Source organism: Hyaena hyaena, unplaced genomic scaffold (genome assembly GCF_003009895.1).
Source record: "Hyaena hyaena isolate Hyena2069 unplaced genomic scaffold, ASM300989v1 scaffold_20, whole genome shotgun sequence".
NCBI lineage: Eukaryota > Metazoa > Chordata > Mammalia > Carnivora > Hyaenidae > Hyaena > Hyaena hyaena.
The window spans coordinates 3582231-3608815 of record NW_024080652.1 but is presented as its reverse complement, the minus strand read 5'-3'; the positions used below and the strand labels follow the sequence as shown (position 1 = coordinate 3608815).

Genomic DNA, 26585 nt, shown 5'->3' with positions numbered 1-26585 from the left:
GGTAAAGGACCGGGGGTGGGGTGGGGTGGGGAGGAGAAAGCCTTCCAGGAGAGGGGGAGGCGGGAGAGGGGGAGGCGAGAGAGAGAGAGGTAAGTGCAGGAGGGGAGGTTCCCTGGGCCCAGGGAACAGTAAGGTCATCACGGACCGGCCCACACTGTGCAGTCAGCGGGCAAACAGTGGGTCCAAAAGGGTCAGGGAGCAAGAGGGGCACCAGATTCTTTAACAGCAACACTGAAAGCTAGAAAACGATTTTAAATTCTGAGGAGAAAATGTGTTGCACTAATTCCCCGCACAGTGAAGCCCTTCATCCAGCGTGAATGGAGAAAAATGATTTCCTAAATATACTTGTCCGGTACTCTTTCCCAGGAAGTGACAGGGGACTCTCTCCACTAAAACCAAGGAGCAGGTCGGGAAGACCTGCTGGGCAGAGGGAGTCAAGGTCAAAGGTGCCCCTGGCCGGGTGCGGGCACAGGGAGCCCAGGCTCCCGGGGAAGCTCTTCCGGCAGGTCCAAGGGCCTCGCTGGCCAGTGCTGGCTGCAGGGACGAGGAAGTGGAGCCGGACCGCCCCTCCTCCCCCAGCCCAGCAGAACTGGCCGAGGCGCAGAGAGGGAATGTGGGCGCCGGAGCCATCAGTGGTGCCCACCAAGCCCACAGCCCAATTTCTAGCTAGGAAGTCAACATGAGACACGCTGGCAGTGGACCACGCAGAGGAAAGCAGACACCAGCAGGGCACCCAGGGCGGGGCTGGACTGTCAGTCACTGCGGGGCCACCACAGTGCCACTACGGCGGGCCAGGGCAGTACTCCTTTCCATCACAGGCTGCGCAGAGCATTTCTGTTCTTATATCAGCTCACATATTCCCTTGATAAAAACCAACTTTTTACAAGTTTAAATGAAATCAATTAGTGCTGGCATCATGCCTGGGCACACCAGCCGAACACGACGTTCAACTGTGGCACACAGTCTGCTGGGCAGATCTGATCTGCTGTGAGCTGCTGTTTCTGACCTGTGAACGTCACTGTGGAGGTGAGGGGCAGATGTGCGTCCAGCCCTCCGCACGCCTGGCATGAGCGTCCGTAACAGCTGTTTTAATGACTGTTCTTAAAATCTGGTGGCTCGTGACTCTTAAAGAGCCTATTTTATTTTATGTTTTATTTTAGAGACATAGAGAGAGAGAGGGAGAGAGAGAGAGAGAGAGAGAGAGAGAGAGAGAGAATCTTAAGAAGGCTCCATGCTCAGCACGGAGCCTGAGCGGGGAGGCTCGATCTCACAACTTTGGGATCATGGCCTGAACTGAAATTAAGAGTCAGATGCTCAACTGGGGCGCCTGGTTGGCTCAGTCATTAAGTGTCCAACTTTGGTTCAGGTTCATGAGTTTGAGTCCTTCATCAGGCTCTGTGCTGACAGTGTGGAGCCTGCTTGGGATTCCATCTCTCTGCCCCGTCTCTGTCTCCCTCTCTCTCTCCAAAGTGAATAAACATAAAAGAAAAAAAAAAAAGGCGATCAACCAACTGAGCCACCCAGGCGCCCCAAAGAGCATATGTTAAAATGACCAAATCTGAGAACTCCATTGCATCAGCGTAAGATGCGTAGAAGATTCGGAGCAGCAGCCTTGCTGGGCTGGGCCGACCCTGGCCTGCGGCCTGTGAGACCAGCGCAGCACTGCTCCTGAGGGCAGGGCCCTGGAGACGGCCGGTTATCGCGGGGCAACTGCGGGCGGTGATGCGGAAAGGCACCCGAGGCCCAGCACGAATGGGGGCAAAGGCCCCGCGTAGGACACTGGGCCGCACAGGGCCTCCCTGGGGAGGACTGGCCACAGCTGTCCCGTGAGGACGTCTGGAGCAGGTGCGCCCAGTGCCCCTGCCCCGGGAACGTCACCGCGGGAAGCTGGTTCCCGGAGGTGTCTGACTGCATAGCGCGTACACAGCATCGCCGTGATCTGAAAGGAATAAAAACAGGGAAGCAAAGTCCACGGAGGCCATCTGTTGAGACCTGTCTGAACGCCGAATACGACGCTGCGGAACCCTGGGAAGCCGCTTCTGAGGCCTGACTAGTCTCTGCGGTGCGTTTGGCCTCAGTGTACGGTGGGCGAACTGGCCTGGACTTCACCAGGCCTTGCACATCCCAGGGGCGGGCCCGAGGGGCGGGTCCTGAGGACCTTGAGGGGAGGCCTCCCCCACACCCCCTCGGCTCCACCCCTTCCGGCTTCCGGTCCCAGAGTGAGAGGCCTGGGCGGGGCCTGTCACGTGCCTGCCGGAGCAGGAGGGCAACAGGTTGTTTAAGCACACAGCCAAGCAAACGTTAGGCGTGAACCTTCAAAGGGTCCCCTTGAGAACCAGGAAACGGCCACCCTGGGAAAGACCGGAACGTCCTCTCACCTCTTACAACCCAAACCACCCTGGCCCGATTTCGGCAGGAGGGAGGACGTAAAGAACGGGGAGAGCCCACCGTTCCGTGTGGATAAACCAGTTTTCATTTCCCCGCAGTTTTCAGGCAGGGAAAGCTGGGGTGTGACGTCCACAGGTACAGGTGCTCCAAAGGCAGGTGGCCCCCAGGGGAGCAGCGTCCAGCGGCCCAGGAGGAGCACATGCAAAGGCTGCAGGCAACATGCGGCGACAAGCCGTGACCGTGATGCAGGGAACGTCACCCCAGGGCAGGGCCCGAGTCTGCCCTTCTCCTGGGTTGAGAGCAGCAGGGCTCCACCAGCAAGGAGGCGGAACGGCGAGTGAAGACCACGGTTCAAGGCGGTTTCGAAGCCTGTGGCCAGGACTCTGCCTGACTTAACACAAATCACCGCTCTGGGGTTAGGTCTCTACCTTGAACAAGTTCAAGAAGCGCCTTCTTAAAGGAATAGCGTCTGAGGTCTGGCTCGCAGGGAGGACCAGCCCCTCTCCTCCCGCGCTGTCTTTTCTCTGGCTTCTAATCGGAGCTTTCCCTAAAAGTCAACTCCCAGAGCCTTTTTTAGATTGGCCTCTTGCTTTATAAAACCCAGAAAATGATTAACCAACTTCTTCCTGACAACACCACTTCTTTGCAAAGCAGAAAGAAAAGTCAACAAAATGCTGAAGACAGCAGAATTTATTTCAAAGAGCTTCATTCATTTTCTGGGAAAAAAAAAAAAAAAAAAAAAGCAACCACCACCCCACATGCAACACAAACAAACGCCCAAAAACAAAGCAAAATCCAACCACAGGCGCACCACACCCCTAGCCAGCAGGGGGGTGGGACTCAGAAAAAGGGCAAACAGAAAGGAAGGCGGGCGGGGTCCAGAGGGAGGGGCGGGGGCTGTTTATTATCAGAATCCAGAATGTTCCTACAGGGACCGCCACTCGGAAAACCCTGGAGGGGACGGGGCTCTGGCTGGGCAGGGTGCTGGAGAAACCAACCAGGTCCACGGAGGAGAGAAACCCAAAGAGAGGCCGTGTGGGCGGGGACACAGGCACACCAGCCAATGGCACGGGCTGGGACACAAGCACACCGGCCAATGGCGCCCGCCGGGACTCAAGCACACCAAACTAGGAGAAGAGGAGTTTCCTCCCAATGCGCTGTCGGGAGGGCCTGGGGGCCATGACAGCCGGGCATGCAGGGCCCAGGGCGCCAGCCTGCAGCCCTCCTCCCCTCCCCTGCAGTTGCAGGGAGGGGGTGTCCCAGGGAGGAGACAAAGGGTGGTGGTGTTTGTAAACACCAGGCTCCACCCCTGCGCTGGCCCGAAGACTAACAGGATCTTGGCAAGCAAAACCACAAGGGCCCCCGAGGTTTCTAAACACTTGGATTCCTCAGCATGAAGATAAAGGGATATAAACAGAAATCCTCTCTGCCATACTTTAAAAGCCAAAACCGGAGAGGGCCAGTCCCAGAGTGCCTACTTTCTTGCCCCAATATTCTGCCACATGAAAAAGAGAAGCAAGTCCCTCGTGGGGGTGGGGACGCAGCCTTGAGGTCCCAGCCCAGGACTGGCCCCTCACAAGCCTGCCCAAGGCCTCTCTTCACTGCTGAGGGAGCCACCGCCCCCCTTCCACGCAGGGCAGCATGCAGGGGCCGCAGGCCGTTGGTGCGCAGGGGTTGACGCACAGGGGCCGCAGAGGGTCAGTGCTCAGGGGGTGAGTGGGCAGGGGCCAGAACCCGACTGCTATACTAGGGCGTCTATTTTCTGACGGCCCCCAGGTACAGGCCAGCACATTTCTCTTTCTTAGAAAGTGTCCATTTGGCTGGATTATAAACTGATCATTAAAGACCCCATGCCTGCCACCTGGTCTGGCTTTGCCGGACGCTGAAGGCACCCCGCAGCCCACCTGCACTGTGCAGGGCCAGCCCTCAGCCGCTGGCAGCACGGGCGTGAACCATGCTCAGCCATCATGCCCGCCGCTGCACCAGAGAGCACCTTACGAGCCACCTCTCGGCACCAGTGTCACGGAGATGTGATTCATGCGTCTGGAGGGTACAGCTCAGTGGTTTCAGGGCGTTCACACACTTGTGCAACCCTCAAGGCTCTGATTCCAAAGCATTTTCATCACCCCAGGAAGGACCCCCGTAATAGCTGGCAGGCTCCCGGGGGGCCCTGGTGCCCAGTACCCCCTCGCTTTCTCTAGATTTGCCTGTTCCAGACAGTTCCTGTCAGTGTTGCACTTCATTCCTTGTTTACGGCCAAGAGGCATTCCGCAGTAAGGATGTCCTACATTTTACTTATCTGTTCCTTAGCTGATGGACGTTTGAGTTGTTTTCCCATCGGGGCTATTCTGACTCATGTTCCCCTGAGCCCTTGGGTGCAAGTATTTGCCCGGACCTCACACTCCACGGAGTTGCTGGGTCGCGTGGCACGTCGTGAGAGAGGGAGAGCCAGACTGTCTCCCAAAGTGGCTACGTCACTTTGCGCCATGTCATTTTTCTTATCTAAGTATGAAGTACACACATAAGTAAGTGCAGGGACACTTTCATAGTGTGAGAGCATAAAACTAATGTTCTAGGGGCGACTGGGTGGCTCAGGTCATGATCTTACGGTTCATGAGTTTGAGCCTCAGGTCGGGCTCTCTGCTGTCAGAGCAGAGCCTGCTTTGGATCTTCCGTGCCCTCTCTCTGCTCTTCCCCTGTTGGCTCTCTCACTTTGTCTCCTTCTCCCGGCCCCTCCCCTGCTCGTATCCTCTCCCTCTTTCTCAAAAAAAAATAAAAATAAAAAACTTAAAAAGCCCCTCATGTTCTAGGTCGAATTCAAGTTAGCCATTCGATAGAACAATGAGATCACACGCTCAGTTTTGGGTTTTAGAACAGAGCCATTCTAGAAAGCTGGAAGGAGCTGAAGAAAAGGCAGCCTCCTTGAAGAGCCGGAGTGGTCGAGATGCGGCAGGCATGGAGGGCTCTAAACCCAGGATCTGACACACACTCAGTTTTCCTGTGCTGCAGAGCCCGGCCTCAGTCACCTCTGCTTCTCCCGCTGACCAGACACACAGCTGGAAGCAGAATTCGCATCCCAGACGTGGGTTTTAGGCCAGGCCACGTTCAATGCCGTCCCCACCGCCCTCTCCGCAGAGAAAGACATACCTACTCACTGGCTCCGCAGGTCATGGACTCAAAGCCAACTCAGTGCAAACGGTTCCCAACTTGTAACCAGCGGGTCCCCGCAGGAAGGCAAAAGGCACAAGTGATGCATGATTCTTACAAAGAGACTGAGCGACACACGCCTCCTGAACACGGGCCCGCTACAGCGTGGCTGCGTGGTGAGGGAGGCTGCAGGGACAGCAAAGCTCCTGCCCGTGCCGCAGCGGTTTTCAACGTGTGGCTCAGAGGCACTCCCGGGAACCTGGGGCCCTAGCAGAATGTGTGTGAGAGCAAAGGCATCTTCAGAGTAAGGCTAAGCCTCCGCCTGCCTTTTCCAGGGCTGACACGGTCACTGAGGCTGCAGCCACCAAGGAAGGTGCTGGAGCCGAGGCACCAGCACCAGGGTATGGGGTCACTGGACCTCAGGGCCACATACACAGTGAAGAAAAAAAGGAAGTTTCACTGAAGACATCGCTAATGAAGCAGCAAACTGCTCCAGCCGGTGCCAAATGCTGACCCTCTGACACATCTTTCTCTGCGCTTCATGACAATGCAGGCAGAGGGTGGGACAAGCGGCACACAGAGCCAAGCCCCCCGCCCATGTGATCTCCTGAGACCTTCCCCCAAGAGCCCTCTGTGCACCGCACCAAGGATGAGAATCCTAAAAACTTCAGAAATGGAGTTCAGAAAAACTGAAAAAAAGTTCAGTGCTGCCCGGAGCCTGCCTGACTCGTGGGGCCCTGACGCTCCACGTTATAAGAGAATTCTCCAGAGGTTTTCTCTTGGATGCACCTAAAACAGTTTCAAACTTTCCATCCATGTGCCATTTTCCAGAGTGACACGGGGTGTCCAGAGGGCCTGGACCTTCTGTGTCACCTTCCTCTTTCTCAGATGGCACCGGGACCCAATTCTGTGGAGAGCCCGCAGATAGGCCGGGGCAGGCCGCTTACCTGATGGTGCCGGTCGGGGAGGGGACGGGGCTGACTAGGCTGCGGAGATCCGGCTCCGGAATGTGAATCTTCAGGGGGGAGATCTGTGGGTAGAGGGGCCGGAGGGGAGACGCCGGGGCCTCCTCCTGACGGTACAGCGACGTGAACTGGATCTTGATGGCCGTGCTGGGGAATCGAAGAGTGCACCTGCAAGGAAAGGGAGAGCACAGGTCAGCACGGGCGAAATGTGGAGGAAGGCCGAGGGTTGGGAGCAGAAGGTTCTAGATCACCAAGTAATGGAACCTCCGCCTTCAGTCCCTCTGCAGTTCCCAGAGCGAACCAGAAATCCTCTCTCTGATGCTGTCACTGGGATGTTTGTGGATAGTGATACGGGCTCTCCTTTCCCTGCACGTGTGAAGGGAGACGCACAGACCCAGACGGGCCCCAGCGGAGGCTCAGACACACAGAGCCACCTCCTGTCCGCTGGGGTGGCTGCAGGGGACCTGAGGGGGGTTCACCGTCACAGAGAACGCTGGTCGGGACAGATGCTGGGATCACCGTTCCTGCGGAGAGTTTGCAGACAGACACCCGTGGTGCGGCTGCGAGATGCTATGGAGCGTGACAGAAGCGGTGGGGCTTCGACCGGGGCGGCAGGACCCTTGTGGAGAAACAGGACCATGGGCTGGACTTAGGGACCGGCTGCACGATCGGCTCCGGGCCCTGGATTTTCTATAGGCAGGCGACCACATGCAAACAAACCCAGCTTTGCACATCCAAGTCCCACCCCGTGCACGTGTGTATGTGTGTGTGTGCGTGTGTGCGCGCGTGTGTGTGTCACCTCCCTCCAAGAAACGTCTGCCTGTAAAAGCCGGACATTGTTTCTCCAGCGCGCCCTCTGACTTCTAAAGGGACAGGCCCTCAACAGGCTGGAACTGCAGGACTGGGTCACGCACACAAACGGGAGCCCGAATAAAAGCAGCTGCCCACGAGGCCAGTGACAGTCTCGCCCGTGGCAACTGCTTAGAAAAGGCTCTTTGTGAAAAATGGGGGGTACAGTGGGGGGGGGGCGCTGGAGATGGTGCATGTAAACTCCTGCCTCCAACGCATTTATCAGAGTTTCAGAAAGGGGCTCCAATTATGCCATGTGATGCGCAGCTTGGGTGCGTGTCCAGGTCCCCCCGTGGCACGACCCTGAGGAGCCACTGCCGGCAGGCCACTGGCCCCCTCCTGCCACTGGATCCCTCGGACTCCCACGGACATGGCAAAGACCCCTTTCATTTGACTTCCCTTTTCCTCTCAGTAAAATAGTTTTTAAAAAACAAGATTAAAGGACAGGTCAAAATCAGCTCTAAGACCCCGCCAGACAGTGCATGGGTGCTTGCACCCACGGGGTTCCCCTGGGCCTTCTAGCGGGGAACCCCCTTCTCGTGAAATGACTCGGCGACACGGTCGGCATTTGTTCTAGCAGCCACGCTGTCTGCACCTCACAGACAAAGTCAGTAACTCAAACTGGCTCGACGGGCCAGTACTGATCCTTCTAGATCCCTGGGCGCCGGGGCCGGGTCTCAACAAAGGGGGGCCTGCAGCCAGCGGCACTCAGGATCCTGAGCCGCGGGCACCACATTCGTGTTTCCAGACCTAAGAGCAGAACAGAGGGGCTTCTGACACTGCTTCCTGACGTGGTGCCGATCCTAGGGGACGTGGTCTGGACGCCAGCACACCGGGTGGGGGCGGGGGGGGGGCAGGTGTTTGTCCTGTCGTGTTGAGGTCGCCCCCATGGTTCTGCCAGAGACCACCCGCGGCCATGTGGAAATATTCTGGAATTTTCTTCTTGGAAGCCACGGTTTGAAATGCTGAGGTCACTTCCACTTTCCTTCTTCCCACAGCCCAACAGAAGTTTCCTTCATCGATTGGTATCTTGGCGAGAAAGTTACAGCACATGTTTTCCTAGGATGCTGAGGCCTCTGGTCTCTCTAGACGTGGGGGGGGGGGGCTGTCAGCTTTTGAGGGCATGGAGCGCACATCCGTCCCAGCTCATGTCCGAGGGTGGCCACCATCCCCGAGACAGGAATCAGGAATCCAGCTGAGGCATCCACACACGCGCACAGCCCTGTTCTCAGTGTGACATGGAAGCGACAGAGAGGAGTGGTTACACATGGGCTCTCTGTCCTCTCGCGTCTCTTCCTTCGGCAGCTGCTTGTCCTCACAGCCAGCGGCTCTGACCACCTGCCAGCAGGGTGTGCAGATGGAGGGGGTGCCCCGTACCATACCAGCCCCGTGCTGATGGGTGAGAGCATACTGCAGGCAGCCAGAGGGAGGGTGTGGCTTTGGCCATAACAGAGGTCACAAGGCAGAAGGGAATGACAGAAAACAGGGTTCTAGGTGAGCACAAGAGCTGGCACGGGACCCCTGGACCGAGGACAGGAAAGCCAGGCTCCGGGCGGGTGGGTCTGGGCCGGGGCTGCATCACCGCAGGACCAGAGGGCGAGTCTCAGCAGGTGACCGAGGGGCCCAGGGAGGGCACCGCTTCCGGTCCCCAGTGCAGGAGAGGCGTCGGGTGTGGGCTGACACACAGGGGGCCAACGTGAAGGAAGAAGTGTGACTTAGGACTAGCCTCACCTCTAGCGAGCTCCATGCCCTGACCGCTATGGGTCCGTGTCCTTGGCTAACAAAAGGGGACACTGTGAACAGAAGAGATGATCTCTTAGGCACTTTCCAGGTCAAAAACCAAAGATTCCAGAAGATACACGCACATGGGTGGATTTTTCAGTAAAACAAAACACGTTTCGTAGGTCAGGGATTTGGGTCAGCAAATCTGCAGCAAAATCGAACAGCGTCCAGAACTGACTCAAGCAGGACAATTTCCTACTGGAGGAGTCGTCTCCAACTCAGGTTTAACAATAAACTTTCGTACTATTTGCTGTAACGGCTGCTTCCAAAGCAGCTCCTGACTCACTCTTCCAGAAACTATCCTGAGGCGGACAGCATCCTACCTGGGAGGAGGGGAAATGGCAGGAAGACACCTCCCCAGGGCGCTCAGGGCTCACCGATTACTTCTCGGCCTGTAATACTTTCATTCTGGGTTAGGGCCCTGGGTGGAGTTTTAATGAGCATGTTTTGCAATTAAAGCTATTCTCTTGGAGCTTCTTCCCCTCTATCTCACTCCAACCGCACGCTGCGCACCTGCCTTCAGTGCCAGGACTCCCGGCCAAGCGTGCATGTGTTAGAACTCACGAGAAGTCACTGCCCGGGCCTGCAGGCAACTGCCCTCCTGGGAGGGACAGCCCGTCAGGTCTGCTCGGAGCGTCTTTGTCCTAAGGGACAGACACAAAGTGGGTGGGTGGTGGCCTAGGGCTGGGGACGAGGGGGAACCGGCCAGCCCTAGTTGCTGGGGAACCGGTGATGCAAACCTCCTAAAACTGATCACGGCAGGAGCTGCACACCGAACTGAAAAGCGATGAAGTGGACGAGGTAAGTGGGTTAGTTGCGTGCTGTGTGAATTGTATCTCATTCAAGCTCTTCTGAACAAATGTTCTTGCCCTCGAGCTCCCACGCTCGGGGTCTGCCCCAGCCTTGCAAAGGTCCTGGGGCCATCTGGAAGCCAAAGGCCCCTGGTCGGTGCCTTGGTTCCCTGTGAAGTGGTCCTATTCAGCATCAGGTCAAAGATCACAGCGCAGAAGTCTGGCCCTGGCAGTGCTCAAGTTTGAAGGAGCTACTGATCCAGGGGGAGGGGCCTGGGACAGTGACTTCTCCTCACTTCCGCCAGGGCCTTAAGTGGGAACCCCACCACCTGTCTACCAGCCTGGAAACTGTTGCAGATAGAAACGGCTCATCTAAACCTCACCGATACAAACACAAGTACCGTGACTTCGTTCTAGACACAAGAAATAAACAGAAAGAGAAGGAAGTACAGGTGAAAGCTTCCAAAAAAGGTGGTGGTTTTTTTTTTTTTTTAAGGTAATAGAGAATTCCTCTCCAGAGCTGTCACTGCCCCCACCTCCCGGCCTGCCTCTCGCCCCGCCGTGTCTCCTCAGAGTGGGCGACCCACAGAGACGCACCTGAGCAGAGAGTGACACTCCACACTGCAAACAGACGACTGAAGTTCCGCACGCCGACCCGGGTGCCCCCCAGCCTTCCCCCCACGCCCCAGCGGATGGCAGCCAGGGACGAAGCAGGCAGATCAGGCGTTTGCGGCCCTCGTGAAGCCCAGCGGACAAGGGACCTACCTATCAGTCGGCCACCCCCGCACATGTGGCAGCAGTCAGTGCAAGGACCTCACTCTTAAACGTGGACAGGAAAGAACAGACATCTGGAAGCAACTCCAGCAGGAAGCCAGGGACCAAACAATTTGGAGAGGGCGGAACTCAGAGGAAACAGGTAACTCGGGAGCGAAGAGATGGCAGACCACCTGTGTCTCCCAGTGGCCACCTGAGGACCGAGGGCCCCAGAAGGCATCTCTTGGACAGTTAGACGTACGCAGAAAAGAAATCTTGAAAAGGAAGTCTGGATGAGATGGGAAAACATCTCCTGAAAAGACAAAGGAAACTTTGGTGGCTCAGGCCAGGAGGTCCGCATCTGGACGAGAGTCACTCCACAGAGGAGCCCTTCCCAGGAAGCTCTGGGGAGGAAGGTTCGGGATCCCACAGCACAGACCGTGGGAACCACACCGCGCTTCCCGGCCACTGCAGAAACCAGAGCCTGCTGCAGGCGGCTGGGGCCGTCCCCAAGTTCAACTCAGGACACAGGCGCTGCTCCACCGATAGGAGGGGAGGACGCGCACGTTACAGGCCGGAGTCTGTGTGCCTTCCCCTGTGGCCCTGGACAGCAGGCCCTGTGTGACGGAGCCTGCTGCCGCGATCGGACCCGAGGGGATGCCCACATACGGGCCGCAGCACTGCGAAGGGCCCAGCCTTTGTCATCGGGCTTCGATGGGAAGCAGGCTGGCCAGCCCACAGCGTCAGGGGGGCCTCAGAGCTGAGTGGGTGGTGAGGGCCCACGCCGGACGGCAGTAACTGAAAGCCCAGTTTCCAGAACGGAATCTGCCCCCGGGGACCCCCGCTGTGGCTCCTGAACATGGACATGACACTGAGCAGCAGAGGAGCTACCAAACTTCCGTGGAAACTCCGCAGCCCCACAGACCACAAACCTGGCCCGTGAGGTGTGGCCTTCATGCCCCGACCTGCACCGGGGGGACAGGCCGCTAGGCAGCACATCATCTCCAGGGCGCTCTGCAGATGAGGCCAGGGAGGCTGGGAGGCAGGGATCCTTCCAGAATGCAGACAAAGGGGCAGGCTCTGTGGGGGACAGGCCCGGAGAACATCTGTGACCAGTGGGTGTGCTTCCTGCTCTTCTCTTTACCGAATGAGAGCGGGAGTCACCTGCCCCCACTTCTACTGGGCGCAGCTTTCAGAGGGACCACCTGCTGTGTCCTGACCAAGGGATGTGCTCATCACCAGAGACCCTGGATGTGATGGGCTGCAGTCACCGAGTGGGACCTGGGGCTGCTCCTCTGATGATGCGGATGAGTGTTGTTATGTCGGAAGAAGGGACACAAATACATGGATGCTCAAAAGGCAGACTATGACAGAGACAGCTGGTGCCCTGGACACACATCTCTGCCTCTCCTGCCACTAAGAGACTGCTGGTTGGGGGACCTGAATAGTTATGCCCTTAAGAAAAACAGCGTGTTGGGAGCACATAGGGGGGCTCCGTCGGTTGAGTGCCCCACTTCAGCTCAGGTCATGATCTTGCAGTTCATGGGTTTGAGCCCTGCACTGGGTTCTGTGCTGATAGCTCGGAGCCTGGAACCTCCTTCAGATTCTGTGTCTCCCTCTCCCTGGCCCTCCCCTGCTTGTACTCTGTCTCAAAAATAAAATCATTTTTAAAAAATTTAAAAATATATAAAAAAAAGAAAAACAGTGTCTTCACTTCTTCCCTTCCCCACAGGCAGAATGCAGGTGTGATGGCAGGAGCTGCAGCAGCCATACTGGGCCATAAAAGGGACACCAGGTAACAGAACAATGTAACAGAAGACAGTGGTTTGCTGTATCAGCTTATATATACTAAGACTATTATGTGCAAAAACAAAAACAAAAAAAACCCAGCTTCACCTTTTTTTTAATGTTTATTTTACAGAGAGACAGAAAAAGAGCATGAGCAGGGGAGGGGGAGAGAGAGAGGGAGACACAGAATATGAAGCAGGTTCCAGGCTCTGAGCTGTCAGCACAGAGCCTAATGCACGGCTTGAATCCATGAGCCCAGAGATGATGACCTGAGCTGAAGTCAGATGCTTAACCAACTGGGCCACCCAGGTGCCCCAGCTTCACCGTGGTTTTTTGACCTTGGTTACAAAAACCAAAACTATATCTAACTCTAAACATTGAGCAAACTGCTGTGTACTCATGGACAGACATTATGCAGCCATTTAAAAGGACACTTTCATCACTGTGCACCGCTGGGCAAATCTCGACCACATCGGCCGATTCTCCCCATCAAGGAGAATGGGGTACCTATAGAAAGTACTTCATTGGCTTCTGTGGAGTATAAACAGAACAGTCCAAGCAAAGTGACTCGAAGCAGGGCCTCTGGACACACTCAGTGCTCACTAAGCACTGGCCCACAGACAGTTGTGAGGTGCGGAGATGAGTCAAAGTGCAGAGGGGTGGCGAGAGGTGTGGGCTCTGCAATCAGACAGGCCTGGTTTGGGAACGGGCTGTGGGGACAGCGTGGGGGACCTAGGGAGTCCCTGAGCAGCAGGGCCCAGACGTAGTAACAACCAGGAGCGCTGGGCCCGGCACACGGCCAGCTGCGTGGCGTGCGGGGGGTGTTGTCTGAACAGAGGGGAAAGAGGGGTGAAAGCAGACCTGGGTGGGAGCGGCCTTCCGGGCCCCCCTCCATTTTCAAATTTTCTGTCAGTGTCGTTACCGTGTCCTTTCAGAAATGAAATGTTCAAGAATTGGGGGGTGGGGGAAGCTAACACTTGATAACGAGTCCTTGGGGTTTGCCAGGTGGGACGGGTCTTCCAGAAACTTTACGTAGGACTGACCCTGGCCCAGTTCGGCCGTGAGGTCTGATTCCGGCGTGGGGGGTGGGAGGTGGACACAAGGCCAGGCCTCTAGGTCTGAAGGGGAGGCTGGGAGGCCAGCTGAACGTGGCTCCACAGACAGCCCGCCCTTCCCACCCTGCCCCAGCGCGCGGTGCCGGCAGATGGCAGATGCGATGAGACTACTCTCGTGGGGTGGACGCGCCCACAGCGGTCCCCACACGCCTCGGGGACTCTGTGGTGACAGCGCCGGAGCCGGGAGCTCTACGCATGTGAGACTGTGGGAGAGGGGCGCCTGGGTGGCTTAGTTGGTTAAGGGTCCAACTTTCGCTTGGGTCATGATCTCGCGGTTCGTGGGTTCGAGCCCCGCGTCGGGCTCTGTGCTGACTGCCAGCTCAGAGCCTGGAGCCTATTTCAGAGTCTGTATCTCCCTCTCTCTCTGACCCTCCCCTGTTCACGCTGTGTGTCTCTCTCTCTCCTAGAAATAAAAAAAAAAAAAAAAAAAAAAAAAAAAAAAGAGGCTGTGGGAGAAAAATAAGCCTGTCCAGGATATTTCGAAACTCTTCTACATATAAAATCCCCAAATCAAAGGATTCTGGCAATCTTATTTTTTTTAACCTAAAACATCTATTTTTTGCTAAAAACTTAACACATGTTGCTGGAACACCTGAAGTGCAGAAGGGAGGCCGCGGGACACCCGTGGCTAAGCTAGGGCTGTCGGGGGGTGGGTGCAGATCCCAGGCGGGTGGGCAGGGCACGACCCACAGGGCTGGCATGGACCCGGAAGAGCACAGGGCAGCCGACAGCCGCGGCCTCGCCGGTCCCTGACAAGGCGCAGGCTCTCTGAGGTCCTCACCAAACTCCCAGCCCAGCCTCCTCCACCTGCCTCTGTCCCTCTTGCTCGAACCAAGGCTGCAATCTCCACTACTGGCCAGCTGGCCCCACCCGTGAAGAGGCCCCTCGGCCTTGCCTTCCTGGGTGGCCCGGCCACACGGCTGTGCCCTGCTGGTTACCAGGTGGGCTCTGATCTGCGGCCTCACAGTGGCAATGGGGGCACGGGAATGAAATATGGCAGAGTAAGTAATTCTTGTTCAGGAGGAATTCGCTTCCTTCTTTTTATGTTTCCCCATGTCTCTTTTTTTAATAAAGAGAATATATATATATTTTTTTCCATTTTCTTATGTTGTATTTATTTATTTTTCAGAGAGAGAGAGAGAGACAGTGTGAGCACGGGAGGGGCGGGGGGGGGAGAGAGAGAGAGAGAGACATAATCCAAAGCAGGCTCCAAACTCTGAGCTGTCAGTACAGAGCCTGACACGGGCCTCAAACCCACGAAATGTGAGATCATGACCTGAGCCGAAGTCGGGTGCTTAATCGACTGAGCCACCAGGCGCCTTGGGAATATATTTTTATAAGCAGGTCAAAAAAACCTACTTTTATAGGAGAAAAAAAAAAAGGCAGCAGGACATTTAAGGCCCTGTGGTAAATGAAAACCACAGCAAAGAGTGCAGCTGAAGGCCGGGTCAGAGCCAGTGCTCCTGGCACGATCTCGGGGGTCAGCCCCATGGGAGGAGCCCCATGTAAGGAGCCCCTGTGTGAGGGGAGAGGAGGCGGGACACCCCTGAACTAGACGGAAGCCCCTGGAGGCCCGCACTCGCCTCGCTCGTCCCACCGCGTGGGGCGCATGGCAGTCCCGGGCACCCCCTGCAGGATGTGGCCAGGGAGGGCCTGCCTGCACCTTCGTTCCTGGGGACGACACCCCGCTCCCGGGAGACCCCCCTCCCCCCCACATCCGGCTTTAGGGATTCGGGACACTCAGGATTCCTGCTCACTTCTACCGTGGGACCTGAGAGTGGGTGGTCATTTCTACAGTATTGATTTGTGTCACTGCGCCGAGGCTGACTGCGAGTCACCTGGTGGGGGCGGCCCGAATCTGCACTCATGGTAGGCGCTCCCTGGGAAGCCCTGTTCTCAGGCCTCTTTGGAACACTACCTGAGACCCCTGGTAAGCGCAAGGTGGAGGGCCAGGTGCATCTGCTCTGCCCGCGGCCCCAGGAGGGAGCCAACGAAATGACCCCCCACCTCCATCTGCACTGAGGTCCCCCCCCTCGTGGCTGCTTCCATCTCGCCATAACAGAGGGGCCTTACACACAGAGTGGCCGGCAGCGCGGGGTCAGGGTCCCTGGGGGAGGACCCGGGCGTCTTCTCAGGGGCATTCTTATCCCTTTGGGGGGATGTGTGGGATTTAAAACAAATCAGAAAAATCACTGTTAAGGCGGGCTCCCCAGCTTTATGGTTTGGAAAATCAGTGGGGCAGAAAGTCCAGTTTATCTGGAAAAGCAAATTCCTTCCAGACTTGCCTACAAATCACAACGACCCTCCAGCTGGGTGAACAGAGAAGCCGCAAAGGTCAGAGCTACCACCCTGAATGCCTGGCTTCCTCAAGGTCGTTGCCAGACCAAAGAAAGAGGTCCTGGAGGAGCGTCCTGTGCCGCGGACCACAGGACTGGACCGTCTGCACACATGGCAGTCAGGGACCAGCCCCGCGGCCGACGCGGGACACAGCGCGGCCGTGAGCACAAGCAGTGAGTTCTCACTCCCTCCCCTCCATGCTGATCTAAAGAAACTTCTGCAGAAAGTCCGAGTGGCTTGTCCTATGGGTCCGACAACGCAGCCCCAGTCCTGTGCATCACCACTGTCTCCTGGGGGCCTATGTTCTTCCAGATTCCGGGCCCTCGGTCCCCGCGCCCGTTCGGGCTACTCCCCACCCTGCAAGCTCCTGCGCACACAGGCCGCCCTCCGCACACACACAGCACACACGTGTCAGAGCACGCAGCAAGCTCATCACGACGTAGTTCTGGGACCAGGAGCCATCGGGGGTAAAGGCGTGCAAACCAGCGAACGGTGACGACACAGGAGGAGAGAATGCTCACAGGGCGCATGGAGGCGATGGCTTCATCTCAGCCTCGGGGCATTGCCAAACCCCAGGGGAGGATGAGTTTTCTGGTCCTAGAGGAGCCTCTCGAGGACAGGGACAACATGCCTTCACCGTGCATAGTGGCGTCAACCGGCCGAAGACTCAGAGAGGGCTCGGGGGGCGGGGGGAGTGGGTAGAGCCACACAGTCTCCGTATTGACCACAGACGCACGTCTGGGGCCCTCTGCGCACAGCGCCTCTCTGCTGCTGGAGCACAGGGCCCTTCCGCGTGAAAGCCAAGACCACCGGAGGGCCGGGAAAACACCCGAAGTCACCACAAAGTAAGTAATGATCACGCGGAGGCTGTGCAATTCTTTGCAGAGAGCACTGGGAGTGCACATCCTCAGGTCATGGACCCTACCCCACAGGGGATGATGTCAAGGGGACCAGTCGGGCAGGACGCCACGCCAGAGGAGGGACGCTCCGTGTGAGAATAATCTGCGAAGTCAAAGGTCTTTTGCCTAAGCCTTAATCCGCATGAAATTCCCTAATAACAGTAACGGCTCCAACAGCGTGCCCAGTCACAGGGCAGGAAGGCTCCAGGTATGTTAACCAGCCCAAACACCCTGCTTTTCTGGACACCTTAATTTTATTTAAGTGTGTGTGTTTTGAGAATATTACAGAAAAAGCTGCGTGTTATCATGCCCCCACCCCCCAAGAACAGAGGGTAAAAAAGGACAGACCTCAGGACGCGGCAGCTGTTGGGCTGGGGAAGGGGAGGAGAAACAGACAGCAGAGCAGAAATCAACTCTGCGTGTATTTTTTGGATCCTGGAAACTCGAAAAGGCCCAAGTTCAATTCCGTTACACTTGGCAGAGGCAATGCCTTCAGACACTGCAGGCGGAGCAGGGAGGGCCGGCCTGAGTGGCGCCACCATGGCCGCCGGATGGAGGGCCAGTGGCAAGGCCTGTCCTTCCGCGGAGAAGTGGGCGTTTGCTAGGAACGGGGCTCTGCAGGCAACCCCGCAAGGCCCTCCCACTTGCTCCACCTCGTGCCGGCCTCTTGCTGTCCACACCAGGTGATGTTTCAAGGCCTTCCTTTCTGGCACCTTCCCCAAGGACAGCGGCAAAGCCCCAGAGAGAGCCCAAAAGTATAAGCCCCAAGTTCACCTCCACCGAAAGCAAACAGTCTATGCTGGGTTTTTTGTTTTTTGTTTTTTTTTAAGTTCCATTTGTCAAAACACCCCAGGGAGAGCGACTGAGTGCCTCAATGCAGTGACAAATCACATCCTCGCCTTATCAAGGCCCGGCTCAGCTCACTTTCCTAATTTGGACAACACGACCAGGCGCAAACCGAAACCTGCCTGGAGCTGTGAGGGAGGGACAGTCAGGCGTGTACGGCTCTGCCCTGCTATCTGTGAACCGCACTGGCGTCCAGCCACGCTCCTGGGGACAGGGACGGAAGGCCTGTGACGGCCGGGAAGCACCCGCAGTTGGCAGACAGCGCTCTGCACAGATGTCCGGCTGTGCGGAGTCTGTTCCCAGTCCCGTGCCCTCGCCCCAAAGCCCAGGGGACTGGACGGGGCGCTCAGGCACCCAGCTGCGCTCCCCGGGAGGGGGTGGACAGGAAAGGTGCCCTGATCTCCTGCAGTGACGCCCCGCTGCTACCGTGCAGAGCTGCACCCTCCAGCTGACCTACGGGGCCTGCAAGTTCTCTTCTGTCCACTGCCGTAGCCGAAGGGAAACGGGGCGGTGACCTCCGCGTGTTCCTGCCAGCAGCGCTGAGGACGCTGAGGACCCTGAGGACCGTTCTTCTGGCACAGCAGCCCCCACCCTCCATAGGCTTTAAATGACGTGAAGCCGAGTCACAGAAGGAGTCCACACCGGCAGAGCTAGTGAAGGAGGTTCTGCGGTGGTGGAGGGGGAAGGGGTGTGCTGGGTGGTGGCAATGCGCTCCAGGGCCGCCCAGGCAAGCACTGGGGCCACTGCAGGGGGGGGGGCGCCCACCCACACCCACTTCCCTTATCCTGCCTCCCCCAACTTTCTCCTCTGTGCCTGGGCTCCACCTAAAAGCCTCTTTCCCAGCTGTCTCCGCAGTGGAGGACGACCAATGAAAAGCGAGCAGAACATCATGGCAGGCCGTGTACAAAGTCCCCAAAGAGGAGGGCAGACAGCTACCAAGTGAGCACTAGCTGCCCATCATCTCTTCCTCCACTTCTTGCCTAGAATGAAACTGTGATGACTGGTGCACCAGCAACCACTCTGGACAAGGAGGTCACCTTGAAAATGAAAGCCTCTTGCAGTCTGTGGCGGAGGCAGCAGAGCTACCCTGAAACAGACACACACACACACTCACAGAAGCTCACACACATATGCTCACACACACAGGAAAGTGCAAACTTCTCATCCTTTACACATCTCAGACAAAAACAAAACTGTTTGGCTTTAGAAAGGAAAAGAAGTCAGGGCTCTATGCTGGAGAAAACCTGAACCACTGTCCACACACTGGACCCCAGGGGGGCGGGCCACGCTGCAAAGCAGTTTGGCTGCACCGCAAAGCACTGATGAGCACACCAGGAGCTACTTCTGCAAGGCCATTCTCCTCTTGACTCACACAAATCAAGAAGCCAAAATGCCAAGGGCCCTAGAAAACCCAAGGAGCAGAAAGACACAAGGTCACTTAAATTTCTTAAAAATTAAAGGTAATTATTTTGAACGATTATCTGCCCGAGAGAAGGGGAAGAAGAGACTACTTCCCAAATTCCTACAAGCACCCACTCTTGACGCCGTCCCCATGGCGACCATGTCATGGCAACCAGGAAGCGCGTCTGCAGGGAGTAGGGGCAGATCCAGGGGCAGTGCGCTCCTGACCAGCAGCGCTACTCAGAGACAGTCCTGGCAAGAAGTCAGCTCAGCACAGTCAAAGAAACAAAGCTGAACAGCTTTGAGAAGACCAGCTAAGCCCGCGTTTTTAGGTGACAGTGACCAACAGGCTCTTCTCCTACTTTTATTGCGTTCACCACTCATCAGGCCGTGGCGCCGGCGTCCTGTGGGAACGGGCTCTATGGCCAGTGCCGGGGCAGGGCAGGGGACAGACCCGCCGCCGCCGTCCTCACCGGGGCAGGGCAGGGGACAGGGCTTAGAGACATCTGGGTCACGAAGGTGAACAAGGGCAGGTGCGGATGGCACCTGCAGGTTCTGGGCATGGACTGCCGGGCTTCTGACCGCACACCTCCATCAGAAAGTGCTGCACACGAGGCTTCCGGATGAGACACCGGCTCTTTGGGGGCTGGACCCAAACCCAGCAGAGAATGGAGAAGAAAAGGGACACGGCAGAGGGCTGGGCAAGGGGGTCTGCCTTGCCCTCCTGGCTCTATCGCCGGCCAGTCGTGTTTGCATAACATTCTCGTGGATCATGTTCCTGGGAGAAAGGCCCCTGAAGCCCCCCACAGTGTGCCTGAGAGCGTACGTGCCGCATCACAAGCGAGCCCTGCCAGTCTCCGAGGCCGCGAAGTCAGCCACACCCAGCATTGCAGCGGGACCCCACTTACCGGGTACCGTCCCCAGCGGGGGCTGCAGACAGCCTCCGGCCAGGATGTCACGGAACACCCGTTCCCAGAATGCTTGTCTAGCTAAGGAAGTGCTGTTGACAAGCCTCAGCGGTGTAGGTGAGAACCTGGGCACCTCCCCGGACACGTTCCAGGTCAAGGAAGTGTGGACAGTTCCCGGGGCAGTGACTGGGAAGGCAGCAGGGAAGGCACCGCAAGCACTCACTGAGGCAAGACATGACCCCCTCCTCGGGGCAGGTGGCGTGGGGGCCCAGGAGGTGGGGCAGGGCCTCCCCAAGTGCAGGGTGGCCACTCCGGGGCGGGGCAGGGGGTATGCACCTGCTTCCTGAAGGACATAGGCTGTGCTGAAGTTTAAAAAGCCCAGTTTTGAAATGAAAGCAGTGTGGATGTTTCTTGTTTTCCCTATTTAAAAAAAATTTTTTTAATGTTTATTTTTGAGAGAGAGAGACAGAGTGTGAGTGGGGGAGGGGCAGAGAGCGAGGGAGACACAGAATCGGAAGCAGCTCCAGGCTCTGAGCTGTCAGCACAGAGCCCGACGCGGGGCTCGAACTCATGAACTGTGAGCTCATGACCTGAGCCGAAGTCGGACGCTTAACCGACGGAGCCCCTTCCTCTATGTCTCATCTGTTCCACATTTTCCTGTGTTCCTCCTGACATCTGGGGGTTGTCTAACTGACTCTTCCGCATGGTCCAACATGGGGTGCCATTGTCAGGTGTCTTCAATGCCATCACGTGGAGTACCTTGAGCTGTGGTCACCAGTTGGAGGAGGAAACACCAAATGACATGTGGAAGCCACTCCAGGCTTGCCATGAACACACCACTCGAGGAGCAAAGTCATCCCGCAACAATCTCATGGCACATCCAAGTCGGTGCTGAGCAAGTTTTCTTTTTTTCAGGGTTAATTTGGGGAAAATTTAAGTACTTCCAGGCTACTCTTTAGTTAAAAATTAAAAGAGTATTAAGTTCCACCTCCGTGCCTCACGTGCCGGGCGGGAGCACGCAGGCCTGTCCGCGGGTCAAGACTTCTCGTCACCAACCTGCTGGCATCTCTGCCCATCAACCCTGCTCTGTGGGCGGCTGCACGGCCCCCAGGGCTTCCTGTGCCCACTCCAGCCTGTCCCCTGCACTCCACATGCCAGCAGGACAGCCTTCCGGAAGCTCCTCATTAAGTCAGGTCCTTCTGAAGCTCAGAAATTGTTCACGGCTCTTGGGAGAAAATGCGAACTTCCGAGCCCTGCAAGACCGGCCCCACTGGCCTCCCTGATGCCGTTTGGGCCCTCCGGGCCTCCTGGCCCCAGGGCCGCCCTGCTGGGCATGCTCGAACCGCCCCCCCCCTCCCCCCCGACAGCCATGCTCAGTGAGGACACATCGGTCCCGGTGCAGAGCAGCCCATGCCCTCCCTCCTCCGCCAGCACTTGGTTCTTGCTCTCCCCATGCATGGCGCTTGGTGAGAACACGAGGCGGGTGTGTCTCTCCTCCCAGTCCTGCCCGCTGGCCGGCCGCGTCCCCAGGACAGGGCTGGGCCTGGCCTGCTCACTGTGGTATCCGGGGCCCAGCACATGAGAGGTGCGCCAGCACTTGGTGAAGGGGAGGCAAAAGGAACTGTCTGCAGGCTGTGGGCTCAGGACTCTCCTGGGTGGAAGGCTGGAGCCGTTCTCATTCCCCACGTTGAACAAAACTTGCTGGGATCAGGGATCTGACTACTAAGCTTCAAGCCCACAGCTTCAAGACTGGAATTAAGGCTGTTTTCCAGAATCCCTACCTCCTGCCTACAGGAAACAGGCCCAGTTGTCACAGGGAATGCCACCTTCCCACCAAGGCCATGGGCGGGGGCAGGGATGTCACATTACCGACAGAGGCCACAGGGCCGCAGGGGCCAGCTGGGAAACTCGGGGGGGTGTTTCTGTCCGCTTTGACTAGAACACACAGTGCCCTGAAGCGCAGGTCCGGCCTGAGTCTGCGCTCCTTCGTGATAAAACCACAGCCAGATCTGGACAGAAACAGGCTTCACAGACGAGGGCCCACACCTGGAGGGTCACAGCAGAAAGTGACTTGCATGGAAGACGCCAACGGCGACAATGGTAACAATCACAGAAACGAACAAAAAAGTCACAGAGATACGCAAGGCTTTCATGGAGAAAAATTACAAAATTTAATTGAAGGACAGATAAGACCTACCTAAACATGAAGATTATGACGCGGAGTTTATAGAGTTTACAACACGTCTAATTCTAAGAAGCATTCTGCTCTCAGGGAGGAAGGACCCTGAGCCAGGAGGCAAGGAAGAGACGACACTGCAGACAGATAGACAGATGGACAGTGAGGCTGGGCATATGCGACGCCTCGCTCTGCTGAGGCCGGAGAGGCAGCCACAGACCCACAGTGGACGTGAGTCCCTGCAAAGCAGGCTACATGCACCAAGGGCTAGGGATACAAGCCTTCCCCACCAGGGACAGGGGTGCATGCTGTCCTCCAAGGGTTGGGGTTCCACAAGGGACAGGGGTTCACGCTGTCCCCTGAGGGCTCAGGGACCACAGGCCAGTGCAGAGCGTGAGATGCAGGCTGGCCCGGGCTGGGAACAATGCGTGTGCATGGGGCACACCCTCAGTGTCCACGGAGACCGCATGAAGGAGCAAGGGGTGACCCCGAGGGTACCCACCGGCGTGGTATCAGAGAAGACCTGATGAAATACAGGATTCAAAGGAGACCCAAAGTCTTCATACGTTATATGCCAAACGTCCAGTTTCCATAAAGACCACCTGTCACACCAGCGATGAGGAAGATGTCAAATGAAAACAGACACCAAGGCAGGATGACAGTCCTGTCAGGACCCTGTGATGAGGATTTTAAAGCGGCCACCGTGAGAGCTTCAACACGTGATCACAGATATGCACAGATGTGCTGGCATAGAGGAAAGACCCAGAGCACTTCAGGAGAGAGCACAAGACGAAGAGCCATGGGTTTCAGAGCGAGGTAACGGAGGTCAGTGCTGGGTGAGCAGCAGAGTAAGGAGTCCACACCCCGAGGCTGGAAGGACCATCACCCACCCAGAGAAACAGATAGGAGAGGGGCTAAGAGTCGGCGAACGAGCTCTCAGAGACGCATGGGACTTTGGATAAGATTGAACATCCATGTGGCGCAGGCCCCAGAAGAGAACAGATGTTGGGGGAACAGTCGAAGAATGGCTGACAGTTCCTCAAATCTGGCAAAAGATGTAAACCTACTGATTCAAGACCACGCATGAATCCTAAGTAGTATAAACCCAAAGAAATCCACACTGACCCTCAGAACACTCATCTGTCTTGAAAACAGCCATGGGAAACAATGCATTCTCTACAGGAGGAAAAAGTCAAAATTCAAAAAAAGTTTTGGGAGTTGGAGCTTGGAGTCCTTAGACACAACACCAAAAGCATGGTCCAGAAAAAAAAAAATCAAGAACCCAGATTTCACCATCGAAACCATTGGCCTGAGTTGGTGGGAGCCGGCAGAAGGCACTCCCACCGCACACCATGCAGAGGCTCACACCCACGGGCCTAACAAGTCTCAAAGCTCAGTGGTAAAAACCAAACCATTCAGTCAGAAGGTGGACAGGAAGCACGAAAAGGCATGTCGGTGGAGGGGTCCACAGACGGTAGGGGGACCCACGGACAGCAGAGGGGCCCACGGGAGGCAGATGGGCCCACAGACAGCAAACGGGCCCATGGACGGCAGAGGGGCCCATGGACAGCAGAGGGGCCCACGGGAGGCAGACGGCCCATGGGAGGCAGAGGGGCCCATGGGAGGCGAGCACCGACATCGTCAGTGCAGACCCCGCTGGGCCATCTCGCTGCACATCCAGCGGAACGGCTGCAACACAAACTGGTACCCCAGCCGCAGGCGGGATGTCTGCGCACTGGCGGTGTGAACAGAAAGTGGCAGCATTTTCACCTAAACACATGCCAGCGGTGCCACTTTGCAGTTAGAGCCTGGCTCCCACCCACTGCACACCTGGGCATGGCAATTCCCAGCAGCTCTACGGGTAACCCCGAATCTGCAGATATCCCTCAGCAGGCAAAGCCGCTCCGTGGGACCCAGCTGCCTTGGCAGTAGAGGCCACAGGCTGCTGGGACATGCGACACCCGCATGGAAGGTGTGATGTGGCATCTAAAAACTGCATAACCCTAGATGACAAGCGCCAGAGCTGGAGAATAGACGTGAAGGCAGGTGTGGCTGTAGGGACAGCAGCAGGCACGGCTGCCTGGTGCTGGGACTGTCGTGTGTCTCGTGGAGGTGGTGGTCCCACGGATCTATGTGTGTGGCCACGTGACACAGCCACGCACACACTGTGACACGTCAGCCTCCTGGCTGGTTCTGCCTTATGACCATGTATGATCTAACAGGTGGGGCAACTGGGTGCCATACATGGGAGACCGCGTCGTGAAATGCTTTCATGATTTCCCATGAATCTAATTATTTCAAAACGAGAAGTGAGCATGTGGAGCCGGGACCCACTGAGGAAGGCCAGGCTGGCGACGGGGTCTCCCCAGGCAGGGGCCCTTCCTCTCCTTTGCCGTGAGCCTGGAGCATCACTTGGAGGGTAGCGTGTAGGGTGGCGCGTCTGCACAGCAGTCGGTACGCTTACCAGGAAGAGAAGAGGAGAAGGTGAAGATGCTTCACGCTCAGAAAAAATAGCCTAACGTCAATGAGCCCGAGCCCAGAGTTCACATCCCCAACTCGAGGGCCGTGCTCCCACCACGGCCTGTGCAAGTCCCAATTACTCTGCAAGGAAGCTGGATCCGCTAAGGCGAAAGCCATGGCAGCGTACTAGCAATTTGGACTTGATCCCAGACGAACACAGACGCCCGAGAGACAAAGGGCACCAGCGGGGTGTGGGAGGGCAGAGAGCAGGGTAGTCCCGTCCCAGCATCCCAGCACGTGAGCTCCACACTGCACATGCCTCCCTTCTGCCCAGAGAGCTGTGTCACCTGGAAAACCAGACACAAACCAACAATCAGTTTTAACTTTCATTAAAAAAAAAAAAAAAGAATCAAGCAATCCGCTTAAAATGACCCATGAGACTGCAATGCGCCATCAGCGCCCTGGCTCCTCACCTGTGACAGCCCCGGTGTGTAAGGTGGGCGCCGTGCTGCTCGTGGGCCACTGGCGCACTGGGCCCACCTGCACTGTGTGTGCCTCCCTGCGTGTGCACAACCGGAGCCCGCCTGGCGGCCTTGTCCCCAGGGCAGGTGGGCTCTATCCCCTCCTCCCTCCCTCCAGGCCGACTGGCCTGGCGTGTTCTGTGCACTCTTACGACGTGGAAAGCCATGGCCCCTGTTCCACTGGGACTCGAGAGAGAGAGGCACCTGATTCTCCGGCCCTGATTTCTGGTCCTTTAATGACAAGATCCAGAGGGCAGGGTCCAGGATGAAGTCTGGGAACAGCCCCTAGAAGGATTTTGCTTCTTGCTGCCGTTTTCCCCTCCATGAGCACTCTTTCCGGAGCCCCTGTGGCTCCTGGCCGTGAGCTGTCAGAGGACGCACGACTTCAGGCCCCGCAAAGCCACTTGGCCAGACCCAGCTCCTATCAGTCGGTTACAGAGGGAAACAAAGAGCTTGCAAGTTTCATATTTCACAACACCAGCGTATTTCAAAATATCCTATTCATTCATTCCAAACTTGGCTCCGCTCAAGTCCGGAGCTGACTGCAGATAAACAGAAGGCATTCCAGCCTCTGCCACCAGCCAGAAGGCCCGAGTCCCAGCCAGGCCGCCGGAAGGCAGGGCGGCCGGCAGGGTGGGGTGTGCGGACGGGGTCGCCTCGAACCACGCCTGGGCCTCCGCGGGTGCCTCCACATCTGGGCCCCACATCACCCCTGACCCTGACCCTGACCAGCAGCGACCCTCAGACACGTGCTTTGCCAGCCAATGGAAGCTACCTACCATTGGGATCATGCCTTGAGGTGAAATGCCCACATGCCATGCACGACTCCATCTACGATCCCACTGAGCATTTTCTGTATTAGACATAGTCAAGAAATTCAGTTGACCGGAAGAGTGACCTCCTCACTCCTACACAGAGCCTGGGTTTTGTTGTTGTGGATTTGGTTCCTGCCGCCAGGAAGGAAGACATGGGGCAGGGTTGTGCTCTGTGCACACTTCCACGTGCACACAATCTTGCTGAAAGCAAGCATGAAAACATTATGCTAATCCTGGCTCTGGGGGCAGGGAGGAAGTCAGGGCGGAAAGGACAGCTGCTCACAAGGAACCAGAAACAGATTATCTGGGAGTGAAGCCAGGATGAAAGAGAAAGATTGTGGACTGCACACCCTGTGAGTTTTTTGTTTGTTTAAAAAAATTTCTTTTAATGTTTATTTTTGAGAGAGAGACAGAGCGCGAGCAGGGGAGGAGCAGAGAGAGAGGCAGATGCAGAATCCGAAGCAGGTTCGAGGCTCTGAGCTGTCACCACAGAGCCTGACATGCGACTTGAACCCACAAACTGCGAGATCGTGACCTGAGCCCAAGTCAGATACTCAACAGACTGAGCCACTCAGGCGCTCCTGTTTGTTTTTAAAAGTTTATTTATTTTTGAAAGAGAGAGAAAGCGTGCAGGGGAGGGGCAG

General features: G+C 56.8%; 1 protein-coding gene across 1 annotated transcript in view; it reads right to left on the bottom strand.

Moving 5' to 3' along the window:
• FOXK1 (forkhead box K1) overlaps nt 1–26585 on the bottom strand; it is a 60478-nt gene that overhangs the window by 8310 nt on the left and 25583 nt on the right. The window contains exon 2 of the mRNA XM_039226034.1: nt 6483–6668. Coding sequence (XP_039081965.1) covers nt 6483–6668 — 186 coding nt within the window. The remainder of the gene's footprint in view (nt 1–6482; nt 6669–26585) is intronic.